Source organism: Cucurbita moschata, unplaced genomic scaffold (genome assembly GCF_002738365.1).
Source record: "Cucurbita moschata cultivar Rifu unplaced genomic scaffold, Cmos_1.0 Cmo_Scf00020, whole genome shotgun sequence".
Taxonomy (NCBI): domain Eukaryota; kingdom Viridiplantae; phylum Streptophyta; class Magnoliopsida; order Cucurbitales; family Cucurbitaceae; genus Cucurbita; species Cucurbita moschata.
Window position 1 is genome coordinate 1779223 of NW_019268536.1, and position 20179 is coordinate 1799401.

General features: G+C 34.7%; 5 protein-coding genes across 7 annotated transcripts in view; 1 reads left to right on the forward strand and 4 right to left on the reverse strand.

Annotated features, from left to right (window-relative positions):
- Positions 1-461, reverse strand: part of LOC111457934 (nuclear transport factor 2B) — a 2372-nt gene extending 1911 nt beyond the window's left edge. Inside the window, exon 1 of the mRNA XM_023100384.1 lies at positions 35-461. Within this exon, the coding sequence (XP_022956152.1) occupies positions 35-331 (297 nt within the window). The 5' untranslated portion in view covers positions 332-461. The remainder of the gene's footprint in view (positions 1-34) is intronic.
- A 1183-nt stretch (positions 462-1644) lies between these two features.
- Positions 1645-2959, reverse strand: LOC111457864 (probable WRKY transcription factor 75). Its single transcript, XM_023100287.1, has 2 exons — positions 2626-2959; positions 1645-1833 (listed from the first exon to the last, which is right to left on the reverse strand). Exons 1-2 carry the CDS (start codon positions 2949-2951, stop codon positions 1656-1658), a joined length of 504 nt encoding a protein of 167 aa, XP_022956055.1. The 5' UTR covers positions 2952-2959; the 3' UTR covers positions 1645-1655.
- Positions 2960-6215: 3256 nt separating this feature from the next.
- Positions 6216-10332, forward strand: LOC111458042 (protein MAK16 homolog). 2 transcript variants are annotated; one of them, XM_023100539.1, is made up of 10 exons: positions 6216-6482; positions 7033-7108; positions 7207-7316; positions 7659-7777; positions 7865-7962; positions 8267-8354; positions 8490-8618; positions 8744-8852; positions 9046-9176; positions 9786-10332. In XM_023100539.1, the coding sequence occupies exons 2-10, from the start codon at positions 7047-7049 to the stop codon at positions 9828-9830; spliced, it is 891 nt and encodes a 296-aa protein (XP_022956307.1). In that variant the 5' UTR covers positions 6216-6482; positions 7033-7046; the 3' UTR covers positions 9831-10332. The 2 variants fall into 2 exon arrangements, with proteins under 2 accessions (XP_022956307.1, XP_022956306.1); XM_023100538.1 differs by having other exon boundaries at positions 6217-6482; positions 7041-7108.
- Positions 10333-12100: 1768 nt separating this feature from the next.
- Positions 12101-12883, reverse strand: LOC111457737. The gene has a single exon (XM_023100118.1). The coding sequence runs from the start codon at positions 12838-12840 to the stop codon at positions 12124-12126; it is 717 nt and encodes a 238-aa protein (XP_022955886.1). The 5' UTR covers positions 12841-12883; the 3' UTR covers positions 12101-12123.
- A 4334-nt stretch (positions 12884-17217) lies between these two features.
- Positions 17218-20173, reverse strand: LOC111457942. 2 transcript variants are annotated; one of them, XM_023100399.1, is made up of 5 exons: positions 19459-20173; positions 19049-19289; positions 18392-18509; positions 18178-18260; positions 17218-17256 (listed from the first exon to the last, which is right to left on the reverse strand). In XM_023100399.1, exons 1-5 carry the CDS (start codon positions 20070-20072, stop codon positions 17233-17235), a joined length of 1080 nt encoding a protein of 359 aa, XP_022956167.1. In that variant the 5' UTR covers positions 20073-20173; the 3' UTR covers positions 17218-17232. The 2 variants fall into 2 exon arrangements, with proteins under 2 accessions (XP_022956167.1, XP_022956166.1); XM_023100398.1 differs by lacking the exon at positions 17218-17256 and adding an exon at positions 17706-18094.
- Between the last annotated feature and the right edge of the window lie 6 nt (positions 20174-20179).

Below are 20179 nucleotides of genomic sequence, written 5' to 3' on the forward strand. Positions count from 1 at the left end.
ATTAAAAAAAAAAAAAAAAAAAAAAACGCAATACCTGACTGAATTTGAGAGCATGTTGTTCACCAGCGAGTTGAAGATTGCCGCTGACGAAGACGAGCATGCCACCAGTGGGGCCGGACGGCTGGCAATCGACAGTGCTAACGGAGTGCTGGCACTGCTGGAAGGGAAGGCTAGTAAGCTTGGCGACAATATTCGGCGAGCCTTGGATCTTCTGACCTTCAAACGTCAACATAGAAGTGTCCTGGTAGAGATTAGCAAGACCAGCTCGATTGGCGTCAAAGGTAGAGTAATAATGATCGACGAATGCCTTAGCCACCGCGTCGGGATCCATTCCGATAAAGTTGAAATCCGCCGCTGGGAAAGAGATAACAAAAACCCACTTTCTTCCGCCCCGCTTGGGAACGACGCCGAGTTTCGCAGAGAAGGAAATGGAGACGACAGCGTTAGCCGAGGGTTCGCAAAAGGGGAAGGGTTAATTGGGTATTTATACTATCGACAAATATATAGGGGTAAAATCGTCCGATTTGGGGATATTTTAAAAGGATTTATTTTTTATTTATATAATTCGCGTAAATCTAACGCCACCACTTTTGAAGGACAAAGCCCTTTGGAATATTATAAATATTTGAACTTTCTTCACTTTTCAAACGTTACAATGTATTTGAGAATTTAATTAATAATGCTTAACCAATAATCGTGTATCGAAAACTATCTATCCGGTTGTATTACTTTTCTTACGAGAACGACGCTTTGAAGGGAATGGTCTGAACAAGAGAGTTTTTTCTTACGAGCTGAACGAGGACGGGACTGAGAATATGGTCCTCGTCTTTGTTCCCACCTTGTTCTTATATCTGTTTACATATATGGATAGCTACATGAATTAACTTCTTTAGGACGCGTTTCATTGATTTTCGTCATCTATCTATATACAATTATAATATTTGCTGGTCAATTCCGACATAGATTTGGAAACTGTCTTCCGTCTCCACCTCCTTGTTGTTGACGTTGGCTCACGATGCCACAGTCTACCGATAGAAAAACTTTCTTTTCTCTTAAGCTTAGACAAAATGAATTTCCGAATGAAATTGTCAGCTCAAACTAGTTGGGATTATCACGTATTAAAAAATGCATTTCTATAACGGTTGCTGACAAATTCAAGATTTCTTTCCGATCTCTATTAGGGGTGTTCAGATGATTTGATAATCCAACCAACCGAGACTAACCAACTCAACCCTAGACTAGGCTAGACTTTTTTTCTGTTTGGATCGGGTTGAATTTAATAAAAAAAACTAAAATTTGATTCACTTTGCTCATTGAAATACCCAATCAAGTGACCTGTCTATGGGGTCGAGAGATACAATCACGACTTAGACTAATATGACTACAGTAAGACTTAAAAGCTTGAAATTTTGGTTTATGTGTCTTTTCTTTTTCTCGAGATATGCATCACTTTCATATATTTGGTTCTATGGGTATCACTTTTATGTGCACTAAATCATCTAGACGTTCATCTAGGTCCTCTAGGTATGCATCAACTTCATATCAATTTCATACATATTAACCCTGCAAATATAAACGTTCGAATGAACATAAAGAAAAATTTATTATGTTTACGAAAAAAAAATTATAATAAAATTTACACGGTTGAAAAATGATCAATAAGAAGCGTAAATTTGCATGCGACTCAGAATATACTCGAAGTTATCGGCCGATTTGAGAATGGGATGAGAGTGGATGCCTTCATAAGTTGTGACCACCACCCCTTCGTCTCTAGTTAGCCTTTGCACTTGCTTCTTCACTTTGCACCCTTGGTGTGTACATCTGTAGTAGCTTCTGCAATTTTAACACCCAATGCAATGTTATCGACCATTTTAACTCAATTCGAAAAATCGATCAACCCAACCTAGAAGGCTAGCTTTAGCCTTCCACTTTAGGGTTTTTTTTCTCAGCGCCGCCACACTGATGTTGTTAAGCCTGCACCACCGCACTACCACTACGTGTCCCGCTCAAATGCACACCACGCACCCACTCTCACTTTTGTCGCATGCCGTCTAACCAACCCATTAGAATAACTAGTCTAAACCTTTTTTTTAACCTGACCCAACCCAACCCAATTCAACACACAGAGGATTACTAACCTAACTAATTCAGAAAAAATTTAACCTATTCTCGATCCTGTTCATTCGCACGCTGCTCGTCGCTCGGCGTCAACACACCACTTGACATCCCGCATTGGTTAGAGAGGAGAATGAACCATTCTTTATAAAACTGTGAAAACCTCTCTCTAGCATACATGTTTTAAGAAAGCTTCAAAGGAAGAGTCTGAAGAGGACAATATCTGTTAGTGGTGGGCCTGAATTTTCGCACCCATTCTCACTCTTAATCGCATGTCCAACCAACCCCTTAGAATAACTAGTCTAAACTTTTTTTTTTTAACATGATAGTTGGACCCGACCCGACCCAACCCAACCGAATCACAAAGGATTACTAAGCTAACTAATTCAAAATTTTAAGTTAGTCCAACTCAACCCGTGTATACTCTTAGTTTTTAGGTCGCACCCACTCTCATTCTTAATCGGGATCGATGTTGAGTTCTAAAATTAAAAAAATAATAATAATAAATACCTTGGGAATTTGTTGTTCTTCACAGCCTTCTGTCCATACTTTCTCCATTTATAACCATCATCGAGAATATCAACTTGACTTCTTGTTTGAAAAGAGAATCTCCGGCTCAACGTCTTCTTTTTCTGTTCATAACCTCCCCGTCCGGCCGCCGGCACACCCACCTTCTTCTCCGACAAATCTACTCCATCCGACAACAGAGTAACCCCGCCGGAGACTCCTCCATGGATTCCGGCGAGCTCGGAAGCTCGAGAAATCAGCATTTGCTGCAGAGAGAGGGAGGTTGAAGAGGATGGAGTCGTCGGAAAATTTGGGAAATTTTCCATCATTTTCAACAACACTTCGATGTTTCAATATTCGTGAACGGCGGGTAAGAACATCATATCATTTATAAAGACAACCCCATTATTTTTGTTTTTCATTTTTTTTAATTTTATTATGTCGGTTTATTATATATTATTTATTTATTTATTTATTTATGAATTACGCAATATTTACGTATCCAATGACATCTTTTAGTGAAAAATGTGAAATATTTTTATTAAGAATAAGTTTGAGCTTTACAACTTTTATCCTAAAAATATTCTAATATCCTTAAAAATATTTCAAAAATACCCTTAAAAATATTAAATTTTTAAAAATAATATGTTTAAACTTTTTTAAAATTAAAAAAAAAAACTGTTGATATTCCGTATGAGTTCAATTGAAAATTTTCTAAATTTTTAAGGTAAAAGTGGTACTTAAGTTTATAATGACTCGATTTTCTAAACTTAGGCTACACGATGATGGTCTACAGTTTATAGAAATTAGTCACAAGCATACGACTTGATTGATCAGGATCTCTACGAGTCGGTTAGGGTCGAGCTAGATGACCCTAGTTCACGACATGTCTTAAGCCAGTGACCCAGTTTAAAAATAAAATTGATGATTTAATTTATAATATTATTTATTTTAAAATACTGTTTAAACATGGAAAGCATGATTTATTAGTTCCATATCTATCATTACATTAATGGATTTTTTTTTGGGAGCCAAAGACTTTTATAAAGATGCATTATTTTCAAAAGTTTATCTTTACCCTAATTTTAAAAACTTTAAATCAAATAAAAAATATATATATTTTAATTATTAAAAGCGAAAAATAAGCTCGGTCATAATAATAATTTTAATAAGGTTTCTTAATAATAAAATCTTAGTCAAATTTTAAGGAAAAAAAAAATAATAATTTTGTTTAATCCTTAAAATCAAGAAACTTATTTTTTTTATTTATTTCAATTGTTCTAGAAAAAAGTATTAGACAAGTTTTGAATTTTTCTACAAATATTTTAAATATTTATTTCATTTTATTAAAAAAAAAACTTTTTAATAATAAAAATATTAGATACATTGTCTATCTGTCACAATTATTTTATTTAAGCATTAATTAAATGTAAGGCAAATATAAATTTTGTAATGTTAAAATTTTTTAAGGGATTCAATATTATAATTGAAGCGGTTTGAAAATAAATTAATATTATAATTTTATAATGGGTTGGTTTTGACTAAAAATTAAATAATTACTATAAAAAATGGTGTTGCGTATTTTTAATTAAATTAAATTATTATCAAATTTGAACTAATTAAATTTCCATTTATTTAATAATCTATCCTAATAAATATTCTCAAATAAATGATTTTAATTAATATTCAATAATTAATTATACCTATTATATTTCAAAAATCATATATATTTATTTAAGTGAGATAAACTTATGTATAAAATAATTTAAAAAAGTTATACATGTATGTTACAAAATATATATATATATACAATTAATTAATTAATTAATTTTAATTTACCTATAGTTTATGTAACCGCTCAAACCCACAACCAGTATATACTGTCGTTTTTGTTTGGGCGTTTCTTTCCCAACATTTTGTCAAGATTTAAAAACGCACTCACTAAGGAGAGGTTTTTACACTCTTATAAGAAATTTTTCGTTTCCCTCTTCAACCAAAAAAACTAGGGGCGTTACAGATAGTATCAAACCCAGACACCGGACCGTTTGCTAGATGCTGGGTCTCAAGGGGGACGGTTTGTGAGGACTCGCATCGGTTGAAGAGAGAAACAAAACATTTCTTACGAGGGAGTTGGACTGTTATAGTTTATTATTATTAGTCGTACTACTATAATTTTCAATAATGGTGTGAAATGATTGTGGGGTGGAAAATAAAGATATGTGTGTGAATGGACGAAAATGTTATTTGAAAAAAATGAAAAGAAAATAAAAAACATGGGCAAATTGGTCAAATAAAAAAAAGATTAAATGAATTTGGGTGTGAATAAAAGTAATTTAATGTCACTATTTATAGTCCATTCTCTTTGACCATCCTTCGTCTTACCTACTAATATTGATATTTATTATTTTATTTATTTATTAAATATTTTAACAATATTCAAACACTCCCATGGGAAATTGCCTCCTTTTTTCCTAATATTATTGATTAATCAAACTATAATATTTTATTTGGGAATAAAAATTTATTTTATTTTCTTTTAAATTAAATTTATCTAAAAAATGTGTCAAATTCTATTTTTTTTGGTTTAAAAATATAATTAAAAAATTAAAAAAATTAAAATTATCTTTAAAAGATGGTCCCATGAAGATTTTTTTTTCTTTACAATAATTAACATTTTGGAAAGGGAAATTAAAAAAAAAAAAAGAAAAAAACTATTAATCACGTTTACCATTCCTATCATTTAATTAATGTTTCCATAATTATTATTAGTGGAAAATTAAAGAAATTCCACCTAAAAGTAGCACTTTCTCTATTTAAATTTTTTTAATAAAAATAATATTTTAAACGTTTATTTTTTTTTTCTTCACTACATTATACGACGGTTAACCGTGCTTAAAAAAATTAATAGAATTAGAGTGGGTTAATTTGTATGTTTTTTTTAAATACAATATTAATTATAAATATATTTTTAAACATTTTAAAAAAGTCGAAGGTTAGGTTTGAAATAAAATACTAACTATTTTTCATCCAAAATTAACTATAAAGATATTTTACCGTCGGTAAAAAGTTGGGTATTTTTATTAATTTAGCGGAAAAAATATAAATTTATTTTTATAGATTTTTTATACCAGCCAAGTTTGAAGGAAAAAAAAAAAAAAAACAATACATTAATAAAAAATTAATATTAGATTTGATCAAAGATAAGACTAAAAATGCAATTTAATGAAAATATAAAGACTAAGCTACAATAAGGATAAATTTTGTGGCAGAGAAAAAATAAAGTAATATTACGATGTTGCCCCTTGGTTGTTATTTTATTAATATAATATAATACACATTTTTTACCAATACAATATTAAATACTTATTTATTTTTTTTATATTATAAATTAAATTACAAATTTAATCTCAAAATATTTATGTCTATTTAATTTCTTAATTTTTAAAATTAATAATTTGATGTTAAAGACGAAATGAAAGGTTTAGAGTTTTAAATTTATATTAACAAAATTAAAAATTATTTATACACACAATTTAAAATAACATGTTTTGTCATTTGAAAATCGGTCCACTATTTTTTTATATTTTAACTATTCAATCTTTCTCTTTTCCTAAACCTATTTTCGCGTTCTGCCAGTATCAGCCACTGCACCACGCCCCGCCGCACGCCGTTCCCGCCCGACGCCGTCTCAGCGGCTGCTGCCGCACGCTGCACTCTCAGCTGATGCAGTCTCAGCGTTCGGACTAAATCTTCGCCGCCCCTCCCTCTCACACTCTCTCGCCTTTCCGAGCAATCGGATTTACTTATCTCGGCCACTTTTCGCTGAAACACAGTGGTTCAGCCCCTGACCCGCGCCGTAGGTAAGATCGCGCTGTTTCCACTTATTTTTAAGATCTCCAAGGGTTTGATTTATTTTATTTTATTTCGTTAGTTTCTATTGGTTTGTTCTGTTCATCTACTGTAAAGAAAATCTAGAAACATTTCTTTTTTGTTGATTTCTTCAATTAATGTTCAACCAGTCTATTTAAATGAACGAATAGAGATAGGTTTTGTTGAAGAAGATGAACAAAGCAAAAGAAAACTCACCTGTAATTTGGTTGGTTTTTGTAAAAGAATAGAAAAGCTGTATTTGAAGAGATTGAAATTGCTGTTATTAGTTAAAAATTGAGTTTGCTTGATTATGGAAGAAACAATTAAAGCATATGAACTCGCTTTGAGTGGTGTTGGCGTAAATTTAAAAACAATGATCTCTTATAGGGTAAAGTTGAAAATGATTTTTTAAGTTTACAATCCTGGCAAATCCGACCTATCGTCCAAACATGTAGGATTTGAAATTCTTTCAAATTCAAGTGTTCAAACAGGGATAAATATTCAACTGACCACAACCTTCATTCGTTATTGTTTCCTATGTTTTTTAGTCAAGAATGCAGCACGACGAAGTAATATGGCAGGTCATCCGCCACAATCACTGCAGCTTCATGGCCAAGTGAGTTTTACTTTTTTATAGAGTTTTATACAATTCTTATTTCATAGTTTTTTTTATGCTTTTTTCCAAAATTATAACTGGTTTTGATGCTTCCGTAGGATTTCAACTGGGAACTTCTGTAGAAACCCTTATAATGTTACTGGGATATGTAATCGGAGTTCATGTCCTCTGGCTAACAGTCGCTATGCTACTATTCGTGACCATGATGGTATTTCCTGCTCCTCATTATTTGCATTTAGATCTCAGGTTTCGTTCACGGTAGTTTAGTGTGTGCTACTTGTATTGTTCAACAATTTCTTTATGGGATTTTAGATTATAAGAACAAATATGTTAAGAAAAAGTTGTTTATAATAAATATACGGGGGAGGTAACACAGTAAGTAGTTAGTCTTTCTTGTTCTTGTTCTTTAATACCTTCTGGAAAGCTACTATTAGTTTGATACCTTATTATAACAAATCATTTGTCAATATCATGTTTTGTCTATAGTTGAGAAACAACTAACAAAAAGTTTTCATTCAAATAATAAAATGTTATTCTCTTGTTCATGTAGGGGTTTTCTATCTTTATATGAAAACAATTGAAAGAGCTCATAAGCCAAATGAGTTGTGGGAAAGAGTTAAGTTGCCAAGAAATTATGAGAAGGCACTGGAAATTATAGATAAACATCTGGTAAGTATGCATCTTACTCATTTCTTACTTGATCTGTTTGATTCTAATTTATAGAGTCTTTAACCTATATTTTACGCCTTCTGACAGATGTACTGGCCTAAGATACTTGTACACAAAACAAAGCAACGATTGACTAAAATGACCCAAATGCGGATACGAATGAGGAAGCTTGCTTTGAAAACAAGGTTCCTATTTTCTGCACTCTTCATTGTTTTGGAAATGGTGGATGTTGTTCTACCTACATTTATTCATGGGTATTCAATAAGCTTCATTATGTAAATGTTTTTTGCTTTCCTGATTCTGGTTGAAGAAGCAGAAAAAATGGAAAGATCACTTTCTATAATTGTAAAGTTTCGAGCTTGTTGAAACTCGATGTTAGTTATGTTTTATGCATCTAATCAGATGTGTTGATGAAAAGTAGTCTAGTATAATTGTTTATAAGGTTATATTTCATTGATTTTTGCTATGTATCACTTTACTTTCGAACAGGGAGAAGATAATGACTACGCCCAGAAAAGAGATTAAAAGAGAAGCCAGGAGGGAGCAGAAGGCTGAGAAAGCAGCATTGTTAGATAAGGTTGAGTATTTGTGTTGAAATCTGGGATACTCTTGATATTGAAACAAATGGAGTCTTTCTTTGGTTCTACTAGAAAGATTCCTTAATGGAGTAGTTAATGTAGGGAAACCGTGTCTCATATCTATTTTTTTGCAGAGCATTGAAAAGGAACTACTGGAACGCCTTAAGAAAGGAGTGTATGGTGATATATACAACTATCCTGTCGAAGCATATAATGAAGTTCTTGAAATGGAAGAATTACAGGCTGCCAGTGAAGAGGAGGAGGTAGTGGTGCAAAATTTGTAGTAGTGCACTTGCCCTTCTCATTCCATATAGGAAGAGTCTGGAACTTGATGAGTAGTTCTGCATTCCATCGTATAATTACTTGTATATTTTCTTGGCATAAGCAGGAACCAGAAATCGAATATGTTGAAGGGTATGAAGAATTAGAAGAAGAAGAAGATATGGAGGATTTTGGCGGTCTTGCAATTCATAATCCAGAAGCAGATGAAGATAGTGGTAATGGAGGGTTTATAATTCAGAAGAAAACCTGATTTTGAGTTGTCAAAAAATCATTGCAGTCTTTTTAATTTTTTTTTAGAGATATATTTTCTCTGTTCACTTGGTAATATATACGTAGATCATGCAACACTAAAAAAGAGGATTTTGTTTGATTTTGTGAAAACTGAATGTAAATGTTTGGATGATTCAGATGGAATAGATGAAGACCTTGAAGATATAGACGTTCCTCACAAGAGAGGAAGAAAGGACTCTACTTCTTTGAGGAAGCTCGAGAAAGATGCTCGTGCCAAACTGAAGAAGAAAGCGAGGGTTATAGTTGAGGTAATAGTTGATTTCCTACCTCACTTCAATAGTTATCTGGCATTCATTTCAACACATGTTTAGTAGCTGTTATAGGTAGAACTGGCTGATAGGGGGGCTATTATGATAGAATTAGGACTGCCATTATTAGTAATTAGTCAAGAAAGTTATGATGATTTGTTATTAAGAGAGTGAATTGAAAAAGGTGAAGGTAGGGGCATTGATTCAGTTGGTTAAAAGCTTGCATGCCATTATTAGTACCTTTATCTTGTATATTTCAATATCATTCTGGTTTTGTTTGATGGGTTCTATCACGGACATCATACATGAAGATTACATAAAAAGCCATCTACACGTTTTCTCTATTATTTATGAATTCTCACTCTTTGAATGTATCTTTAATGAAATTGTATAGTACACGTGGTCGACCCACCATTTACTCGAATAGCCGATTACTTGCCACACCATTACAATTTTGACACCACGGAAGTGTAACAATAGCCATGAACTGTTATTTTATTTAAATATGAACTGGATCTTGCCATTCTGCATTTGTTTAGGCACGTTTTCTGAAATCGAAACTATGACGTTATTTTGTGGTTAATAACATTCCTTGTGCCAACTTGCTAGGTTGAGCATGAAGATGCCGATGAGCGCCAAACAACAGTCCACTAGATGTTTTCATTAGCTGCTATTGTAGAGGAGGCTAAGGAGGTTCCAAGGAGAAAGGCTTTTGGATATGTTTTGTTCTCCTTCAGACTACAGAGCCTTGGTGGAGACAAGTAAGCTTTTTGTTAATTGGAGTCTCCAGCTTCCATAGATTGTGACATATTCAATTTTGCTGTCTCTGGGAAATGCATTAGGTCCCAAGGAAACACCCCATTATTCAGCATTTTCCTTCTTAGAAGGCTAACCTACCACCTACCTACCAACCAAGGTTTCTCTCTGTTTAGGGCCACTTTTTGTTTTGGTTATTGAAACAAACTTCAAATTCTAACCTCAATAGCTCATCAATGAGAAGGCCTTTGTAATCTTATTCATAACTCTGATCGGGTTGGCGTCTCCTGGTTTTGTATTATTTATGGTGCACCAGGCTCCAGAAATTTTTGCTGTTTTAATCTTTGATTCAAAGTTATCATCAAATTTGATGTTGAATTCATCAATTTACAGTTCGTTAGTATTTGAATCCCATTGATTCATTGTAGAGTTTGATTGTATTGAACCTTGCAGTTTAGAGGTGATTTGGATAAATTTTCTTAATAGTATCATATCAATTTAGTAGGAAGAATTTGAACCTCTAATCTCGAAAGAAGTAGAACACATTGATTATTGATGATGAGTTATTAACATCAATCACGTTTAGTATAAGCCTTGAACGTGTAAATTTAGTGAGTATTTCCTAAAGTGGAATAAATTAAGTATATTCAAATCTTACCTCAATACATAGATTATTAATGGAATAGTCCTCATTGTGACAAACTGTTAATCTATACATTTGCTAACAACCACCATAATGATAATTCAGCAAAACGTAGCTGATCGGTCGATGGGTGAGGCTGGACATTCCGTTGATCCTGGCATGAATGTGGCGGCGGCGGTGGCGGCGGCGGTGGAGGCCTTGGTGACTTTAAGGGAGAGATGCAAGGGTAGCTAGCTAGCCTGGTGGATCGTCCTCTGTGAATCACGTGGGACTGACATTCTTGGACTGCCTGTAGGGATAGTTAAGGGTAGTGCAGAAGGGCGTCCTCTAAGGCTTTAGATCTTTTGCTTCCATTAATCCTCGTCTCTTTCACTTGGTGCTTTTGCATTGCGTTCATTGTCTTCTTTGACTACTTCTTCTAGTTTGCTACCTAACCATTTGGTTGCCCTTGTGGTAGGGAATGAGGTTTGGAATCCTTTATTCCGAGGACATGAGTTTCTATCTTTGATACGTTCCATCCTTTTAATAGTTTACTCTAAAATAGATAATCTCATATGACGTTCGTTTGTTTTAGCCCATTACGTATCACTGTCAGCCTCACATTTTTCAAACATGTCTACTACATTTTTCAAACATGTCTACTAGGTAGAGTGTTTCGTTCCCCTCTCCAACCGATATGAGATCTCATATCAAGGCTTACAGATCGGATCACGAGAGTCTATTATACACTCCATTCACTAGTTGGTAGTCGTGTTTTCTTATAGGCTAGGTCTTGACTTTGTCTTAATCTTCTCGTGTTTGTTTGTTGCTTTGTGTCTCTTGACCTCGAGTCATAAGTCTCCCTTCAGTTTCTTTTAATCTTATACAACGTTTGCCCAAAACAAAATTAACTTAGCTCCTAACTTGCAAATATGGGTTCAAACACTAATCTCACTTAAACTAAAGCAAATGCAACTCAAACTCAAATAAAACCACTGATATTTGTATTTCAAATTTGGCAAGAAGCTAATGGCAACATAAATCACCAAAAATATTAAATACTTCCTATGCCAAAAGTGACTAAGCATTAATAGAAGAAAACTTTCCTTAAATCAGAACAGAGTGTTGAGATGATTTAATCACTAGATTCGATTGTCACAAAACTTCTTAACTCGTTCTCTACCACAATAATAATTTGAGCCACATATTGTCTCCCAATTTGAGTATCAAATGGAACCCAAAGTTTTGGAATTAATGAACTGATGAACTAGATATAAACAATAAATTTGATATCATAATTAAAGGAATATGAGTACTAAATGAAGGGTAAAGAACCATCAGTATATATAATTCATGAACTATAATAATACCATTCAGGATTTTGCCAAAAAGAGAGTGAATAAACCATTGGAATTTTGAAATAATTGCATTGGTAAAAGAGAGAGAAAGAGACCCTGAATTTAATTAATGCCATTGGAGGAAGGGAAAGAAAAATAAAATAAATATATATTTATTTTAATTATAATAATTTTTGGGACGCGGAAAATTTTGAAATTCAATATGATTAATTTAAAGATTCGGACTCCACAGACTCCACAAACGAGAATTGAAAAACCCTAACACGTCCGGAAGTACCTTCGTCGCCAAACCCTTCTGGTGGTCGCCGTCCACTTCCTTTCCCGGACCGCTCTCTCCAACTTCCTTCACCGGACTTCCTTTTGTCTCCTCCAACACAGACGCCGCCGCTGATTGACGTTCCGGCGATAGCGGAACGACGACGCACTCATCGACCACCGGCGTTGGACGTTGAACAACAGGCAGAGATTTGTCAGTAGCTTGACGGCTGATTCTGTCTCTCCTCTTTCCTTTTCCAGTGTTCTTCTTCGGCTTCTCGCCGCTGGTTAAGTGATCTTCAAACGCCTCGATCGCCTGGTGGATTAGTTCGCGATTAGGAGAGGAGTCCCAGCGGCACCAGTAGGCAGTGTAGCAGTAGAAGCAATCGCAACTAAACACAGGAGTTTTATGATAACTAGTACTAACATTACTGTTTCCGCCATTGATCGAAGCTTTTTTAGCCGATTTCTTCCTGGAATCGTGAGTGGAGGTGACTGCAGAGGATTGAATAGACCTAGCGATCATGTAGGCCAAGACTTCACGCTCATCGAGAGAAAGAACTGAAACTAGCGCTAAAATGGCGGCCGGAAGAAGCTTGAAGACAGAGGAGGAAGATGAGGGCGGCGAGGACGACGGCGATGGGTGCACTTTACCTTTGTGCTTAATCTCCATGGGAGCTTTCACGGAAGAATGAGAAGAAACGGGGATGAATTACGTAATCTTCTTCGCTTCTTAAAAAGAACCTTCTGTTTTATTATTTCTTTATTTTTTATTTTTAGTTACAATATTTTGCTCAACTTATTATTATTATTATTTATTTTTAATGACATTTAAACTTTTTATTTTTTTTGCTAAATTATATAAATGTGGATATATGTAGGCCCAACGCAGAGTGGATATTTTCCGCCACCTCACGGCTGTTTATGCGGTCTTCGCCGCCGCGGACGTCTGAGATTTCGGAACGCTGTGTCGCTTTCCGTTCGAACGCCGTCGCAGCTCGTGGTGGCGTTGTGGAGATCTCGTCGGAATCGCGTGGTCGTGGGCGTTGCCGTTGACGGAGGATGGAGAAGGATGGGGGAAGGATGCGAAAGAATATTTTTTATTTTTTATTTTTACAAATTAAAAATAAATAAATAAATAAAAACAAATATCAGCTTATATTTATTAGTAATTAAGGAAAAAAATTTATTTAAAAAAAAAAAGGAACTAAACCCTAAACCCTAAAAGGAGCGAAATAATAACCAAAATGTATTGGACAAATAATTGAATTTCAAAAAGAACTTTTATTTTTTAATTAAAACATTTTTTCTTTTTCTTTTTCTTTTTATTTAAATTACGTGATCTAATATAATTTTTTTAAAAAAAAAGTTGAAAGTAAAATAATAAATAAAAATATAATATATATTAATTATTTTTTAAAATTAAACTTTTAAGTATTCTAGTTCAAGGACTTTAAATAGGGCTGATGTGGCAGGTTTATGTAGGAAAATGACTGATGTGGCATTTAAAATTTTAAAATAAAATAAATAGTTTCCCCATCAAGTTAATTAAAATATTCACTTATACTTTTGTTGAATAATAATTAATTAGAAAATATATGCATGGAATAAAATAAATAAGGGTTTCTAATTTAAGTGCACCTAAATTTGTTCAGATATATATAAAATATTAGAAATTTGATGTAATAAAATTATTAAATAATTAATTTTTGTATTGACAAAATTTAATTTGGTATAAAAAAGTAATTTAAAAATGATTTATAATAAATGAAGGACGGTAATAAAAGAAAATTAGGTTAGTACAAAAATAAATTGGAACTAAGAGTTTTGATTGGCTACGGTGCCTGACTGGTTTGTTCTTCGAGGATCCAGCCGTGGCGCGTGGGCGAGTGGGCGCGTACCTTTATTTACTTTTTTTTTTTTAATTAAAAGAATAAGAATATTAACAATTTGTTATATATCAATATATTATAAGAAATCATCCACAACACACTTCAACAAAAATTTCTTGTTAATAACTCGTGTTACCAATTTTAAGCTACTATATAGGGACGTTCTCGAGATAGGGTAGGGAAGGTGGCTCTCTTGCTCTTATCCGCACGAACCATTTTATTTTTCTGCATAGTACAATTGTGAGGTCCCACATCGCTTAAAGATGAGAATGAAACATTTCTTATAAGGGTGTAGAAACTTCTACCTAGGAGATACATTTTAAAATTTTGAAGAAAAGCTCTAGCAAGCAAAGTTCAAATAGGACAATATCGACTAGTGATGAACTGATTAAGTTGTTTCTGAAATCTCTTGTTAAATCTCTCGAGATTGGAAAGAGGGTTTATCATAATTTCATCTCTCGAGAAATTAAATTATTAACCATAAAAGTAATAAAATAGATTAAACCTCATAGAATGATTATTAAGTTATAAAATTTGATTTAAGGATATGGTTTGAAAGAAAAAGGAGGCGCGTGTGAAGACGCGGCGGTGATGAGAGTGTGTGATGACGGGGTTACGTGCTGACTGCTGCTACACCAGACAGTGAGCTGGCATACACTGCTCTTTCCGCTTTTCTCGGACAGTGCGCTCGAGAGTTTCGTACGGTCACACCGGTTTTTCTGCCCCCCTTTCCTTTTACTATTATTCCATTTTCCAACCCTTTCTCCAAGACACCTAAACCGCTTTCGAACCCGGTTCGGCTTCGCGGTTTTATTTCCAAATTTTAATACCGAGTTTATTTGGTTTACTTCGGTTTTTATTTTTTAAAAAAGCAAATCAGCTTTATTGGAGCGGATGATCCTTTTATATTATGAATCAGCTCAAGTAGAAGTAAGATCGATCACACTCATATACCCACACGTGTTTGAAGAAAATAAATTTTTCTACGTTGATAAACTGATAAAAATTACTGTGTTCCAAATGTTCGAACTGACCTATTATACGATCTAAGGCCAAGAAGATTCAACAAAACTAACTTATTACACGAATCAAGGCCAAGAAATGACCTACTACAAATCCAAGGCCAAGAAGATTCAACAAAACTGACCTATTACACGAATCAAGGTCAAGAAATTTAACAAATTTTTTAATTTCATAAAGTTTGTAAAGGTCAAAATTGACTTTATCTTTTGTGAAGATTTAATGGGATCAGGATTAAATCACGGCCACTTACTCTTTGGAGAGACTATAAATACCCACACATTATCTTGTAAAAATCAGATTGATTTGTGACGAATGAAATTGATCTCTCAAGTTGAGACGTTCCCTTTATGAATCCGAGCATCATTTTTACCATTGAAACTATTTCTAAGTTTCAAGTCATTCTTGCAATAAAATCATTCAATCAAGCCTCGATCAAGTTCGATGGTGGAATAACTCAATTTAAAACAAAGTTCCAAATCTAATTCTAGTTTTATTTTTTGATGGATCCGAATTTTGAACAAGGAGGTGTTAATTTCTTTCCTTCAACTGTTCTTACCTCAGCAAAAACTTGTATTGCTGGGCTGAGGATTAAGTTGACTTATCAATAACCAAAATAATCTCTCAGTATTCTCATACTACAAAATCTCACTTACAAAGTTCATCCTAAGTGCCTCTAGACAAACACAAAATGACACTCACTCAAACTCTAGACGATATTAAATAAACACACTAATACTCATACAATGAATCAAAATATTTATAAATCTAAAAGATTCACGAACCAAAACTTCACGATATTGTCGTCTATCAAAATTCCTTTTTTAAGGAAGTATGTAACTAAATGGGAATGTTAGATAGAAGCATAGGATTCTTTGGTTGGTAGGCATTTGATTTGTTTTAGGTATGTGGTAAATGTGTGTTGTTTTGTTGTCAATAAATTGGTGTCAGCCCTCCTCTCTTTCTCCCTCTCTTCATAACTATGCCTCAAATTTACATTATGGAGATGAATGCAACACATTCTCTTTGCCCAAATTCCCTACCAATTATTGGCCTTTCTCAACCTATTCGTCCTAACTCTATACCTCGATTGTAGTTTTCTTTGCAATTCTCGAGTTGGGTAGGGTGTCAGTGTATGTCCAAATAGTTAAACAAGTTCCACGATGACCAACATTAACCATATACTTTGCCTTCGTTGTTGACAATGTAGCTTTTTTCGGTAAAGTGGTATTCGTACTAAGTGTACAAAGACTATCATTAAACCCATATTCTGTAAGAGAGCTTCTTTTATATTGGTCTCTTGTGTAGTTAGAATCTCTAGTAGGAAAGGTTTCTGCCACCTTGTAAGAAATACTTTGTTTCTCTTTTTAACCGATGTGAGATCTCACAATTCACCAAAGAGAACGAAGCATTTCTTATGAGTGTGGAAACCTTTCCCTAATAGACGCGTTTTAAAACTGTGAGGCTGACGGTGTTACGTAATGAGCCAAAACAAATAGGATTTGGTAATAGTAGGCTTGAGCTGTTCCAAATGGTATCTGAACCAAACACCATACAATGTACCAATGTTAGCGAGATGGATTGTGAGATCTCATATCGGTTTGAGAGGGGAACGAAGTATTCTTTATAAAGACGTGGAACCTCTCCTTAATCAACACGTTTTAAAATTGTGAAGCTGACGATCATATGTAACAGGCCAAAATGAACAATATTTGCTAGTAGTGGACCTAGACGGTTACACCAATCACTATTATAATTGAAATGAATCTATACGAGAAAGGAATTTTAAAATCTGAAAATTTTAGAATGGTTTCATTTATCAACAACCTAATGAAAAAATTCGATCAATGCTAGAAAAGAACTCAACAATCCTTCAGATTAGGGTTCGATGATCAAACCAATTCAAGGAAACCAGCCATGACTTAATTTGATGGGTTTTTGTCGTATACTATAATATCCTAGACCCACCAACTACTAACAAATAAAATATTACGTACCATCAACATCTTCACGATTATAAAACACATTACTCGTTATGAGGAATGCTTCATTCTCTTCTCCAACCAATGTAGAATTTCACAATCCACCCCTTTGGGAGCCAAGCATCATTATCACTGACACACTGCTCAATGTCTAACCTCCCAAGCCCATCGCTAACAAATTTTATCCGTTTTGACCTGCTATGTATCGTTGTCAACTTCAGACTTTAAAACACATCTATTAAGGAGAAGTTTCCATACTCTTATAAAAAAAGTGCTTCATTCTCCTCTCCAACCAACGTGAGATATCACATATGTATAATACATATCAAACGGAAGGGTTTTAAAAAGTTACATAGAAATTGACCCATACCAAAACAGTTTTCACACATTCAGATAAAGGTTATCAGAATAAAGAATAATCTTAATAGTCAAAAGAGAAAAAGGGACATTTTATCATATCAATCCATTTACAATATGGTTCACCAATGGGCAGAATAATATAAATGTCTTATCCCAATGCCCTCATTGACCATAGACTATAACTTCTACCGATAAAGCCTAGGGGGTAGTGCCTATCCCCTACCCAAATCCAATCCCTTTGTTCTCACCAAACAAAAGAATGCAATAAAGTGGATATAAGTGGCTTGAGAAAAAGAATAAAGCTTGCCTTTTAGCATTAAAAAACAAAAGGATAAGGATACAACAGCAGAAAGATGATGCAGTATTTTCTGGAATTTGGACTCAAATATGACCAACCCTACTACACTACAGTGTCTATACAGGCACTCTCTCTTCGATTAAGAAATGGTAACTCAAACAACAACAACATTAACATTAACATTAACATCCAAAAATTTGGAGAAAAAAAGGCCGAAAAACTCACAAATAGCTGCTCAACTGCAGGCGCAAAACCTGCAAAATGTTAGTCAGACAAAACAAAAGAAAAAAAATTCTCTACCCCCCAAAGAAAAATGGAAAGCAATGCAACCCAGATTTTGATTTCTCCCATCTTGATTGCAAGCCAAATAATACCCTCAAAAATAAATTAAACATGCTAAATTAATTCTCTACTCGAAATCTAAGCCACAAAATTGCAGAACTGAAACCTCAAAGTACCATTGCCACTTTCTCCTGTGAAACAAACGAACAGCAGTTGGCGATGAGAGGTTCGTAATGGTCAGCTCCCGCGCCACACCAACCTGTATACGATAATTGTTTGTGTATACGATGTTAGCAATAGGCGATGATGATGATGATAAAGAAAATGTTAGCTGAAACTTTGGAGAGATTGGCCATGTTGTTCAATGAAGAATGAAGGTTCTTTCATTACCTGTTCCTTTCATGAAAAGAAAGAAAGGAACTTCGCAAATTTCACTCCTGGGACGGTGTGGAAGAAAGAATACACAATTTTCTTCATCAACCATCGCGTCGGATCCATGTGCTTGCACCTTCAAGTTCATACATAATTCAGGGCTGTGGGTCAGAAACTTTCAAAATAAATTTTAATGTAATATAAGTTCGATGCTATAAAAATAAGGTCCTTTCAAGATCTAGAACCCTTTATGGAAGAAAGCTTCGATTCACAAAGCAGGTAAGTTAGTTACCCATCAGCATGAAATTGTAAACCAACAACAAAAAAACTTGGAAACAATTCACATCTCTAAAATCATGAATGAAATTTCTTAAAGGAATCATCTCATAAACCTGTACAATTTATTGTCCATACTTAGGCTAAGAACTTTTCTGGAACAAAGCAGTTTCAGATTCACCAATTTATATGTACTATAAGCAACCATCTTGAACAATTTGTCAAACATCACATGCCATGGAAGTTCCAAGAGAAACAGGATTATCAAAAAGTTAAAGACTAAAAAAGTCAATGACCTAATATTATCAAACAAACTCGTGAAAAATCAACTGTAGTCACAATGGAAGACAAGAAGAAAGGGTTTGGTTGGTTCTTTAACAGTAAGACAAGAAATCTTACAACGTATATCTCACGCTTGAACTCTGTTGCGAGACATTCAATCGCTATGTCATCCCCAAAGGCTGCGGCGTGGCCCTCTCTGTTCTCGTCCACAGATAACAATCCGTCCTCTGTGTATTGCAGAGTAACAATATCGTATTCGTCATCATTGGAACCGGAAATTGACATGTATTTCGCCCAACTCGCACCGTCGTTAATCGGAATACATCTTTCTTTGTAAATCGACTCCGCCGCCGTTTCTCTTCAATCGGAGCAAACAAAATGAGATGCGAATACATGGAGAAAGGCGCTATCGCCGTAAACAAAATTTGCGAAAAACAATCTAGATCTCAGGATTATCGCAGTCTAGATGTGAAAATTTTTTATAGAAGACAGATTTCAGATCCAATGTAACCAAGAATTAATGATACCTCTGCATGCCGAGTTGAACGAGCTCATCGATAGCTCCGTCTAGTGCCGGCCGATCCTCTTTTTTCGCCAAGAATTTGACCTCTTGAACCACATGGATTCCCCATCCATTTTTCAGATCGGGAGAGTAGAGGTGCCTAATCGCGTCATTAATCACCTCTCTCTCCTCCAATCTCGCAGATCCGAAATCCTCCGAGAATCGCCTCACCGTCCGCCGCCGGAGCTCCCGAGCGTCGACCTCACGCGCCATGCTCATAGCTTTATGAGAAGCCGTAAACAAGCAGTTTCCATCAGAAGACACCTCACCACCATGCGAGAGGCGAAACACCGCAGATCTCAACGGCGCAGAGGAGGAATCAGCACTATCCTCCTTCGGATGCTTCCAGAGAACGCCCTTAGCATGAAGTTTCTGAAGCTGCCGCCTCTGCTGGTCCTCAAGGCCAAGAACATCATCCCAAGCTGTGGCCACAACGGCCGTCGACTGGTCCAGAAGATCTAGAGCTCCATTAGTATCTATACCAGGGGAAGAGTTCTGGTCCCGCCAATTAACGGCCGGTGAGGAGGTCGGAAACGATTCGGCTACAGCCGTGGTGGAATCACAAAGCAGCTTCCCCATTTTCGGAGCGGAAATGACTGTAAAAGCAACGATGTAGAACCGTTTCGGAGGTTTTTTTTTTTTTTTTTTTTTTTTTTTTTTTTTTTTTTTTTTTTTTTTTTTTTTTT

Bases quoted from the DNA above. Each gene is read 5' to 3' on its own strand.
- LOC111458042 (XM_023100539.1), top strand. From the start codon at position 7,047: ATGCAGCACGACGAAGTAATATGGCAGGTCATCCGCCACAATCACTGC. The intron at 7,317-7,658 runs GTATTTCCTGCT...TTGTTCATGTAG, and splicing joins TACTATTCGTGACCATGATG to GGGTTTTCTATCTTTATATG. The intron at 7,963-8,266 runs GTTCCTATTTTC...ACTTTCGAACAG, and splicing joins AAGCTTGCTTTGAAAACAAG to GGAGAAGATAATGACTACGC.
- LOC111457864 (XM_023100287.1), bottom strand. From the start codon at position 2,951: ATGATGGAAAATTTCCCAAATTTTCCGACGACTCCATCCTCTTCAACC. The intron at 1,834-2,625 runs GTATTTATTATT...TTAAAATTGCAG, and splicing joins AAGAACAACAAATTCCCAAG to AAGCTACTACAGATGTACAC.
- LOC111457737 (XM_023100118.1), bottom strand. From the start codon at position 12,840: ATGGAGATTAAGCACAAAGGTAAAGTGCACCCATCGCCGTCGTCCTCG.
- LOC111457942 (XM_023100398.1), bottom strand. From the start codon at position 20,072: ATGGGGAAGCTGCTTTGTGATTCCACCACGGCTGTAGCCGAATCGTTT. The intron at 18,261-18,391 runs GTAATGAAAGAA...TATCGTATACAG, and splicing joins TCTTTTCATGAAAGGAACAG to GTTGGTGTGGCGCGGGAGCT. The intron at 18,095-18,177 runs GTACTTTGAGGT...TTTATTTTTGAG, and splicing joins CACAGGAGAAAGTGGCAATG to GGTATTATTTGGCTTGCAAT.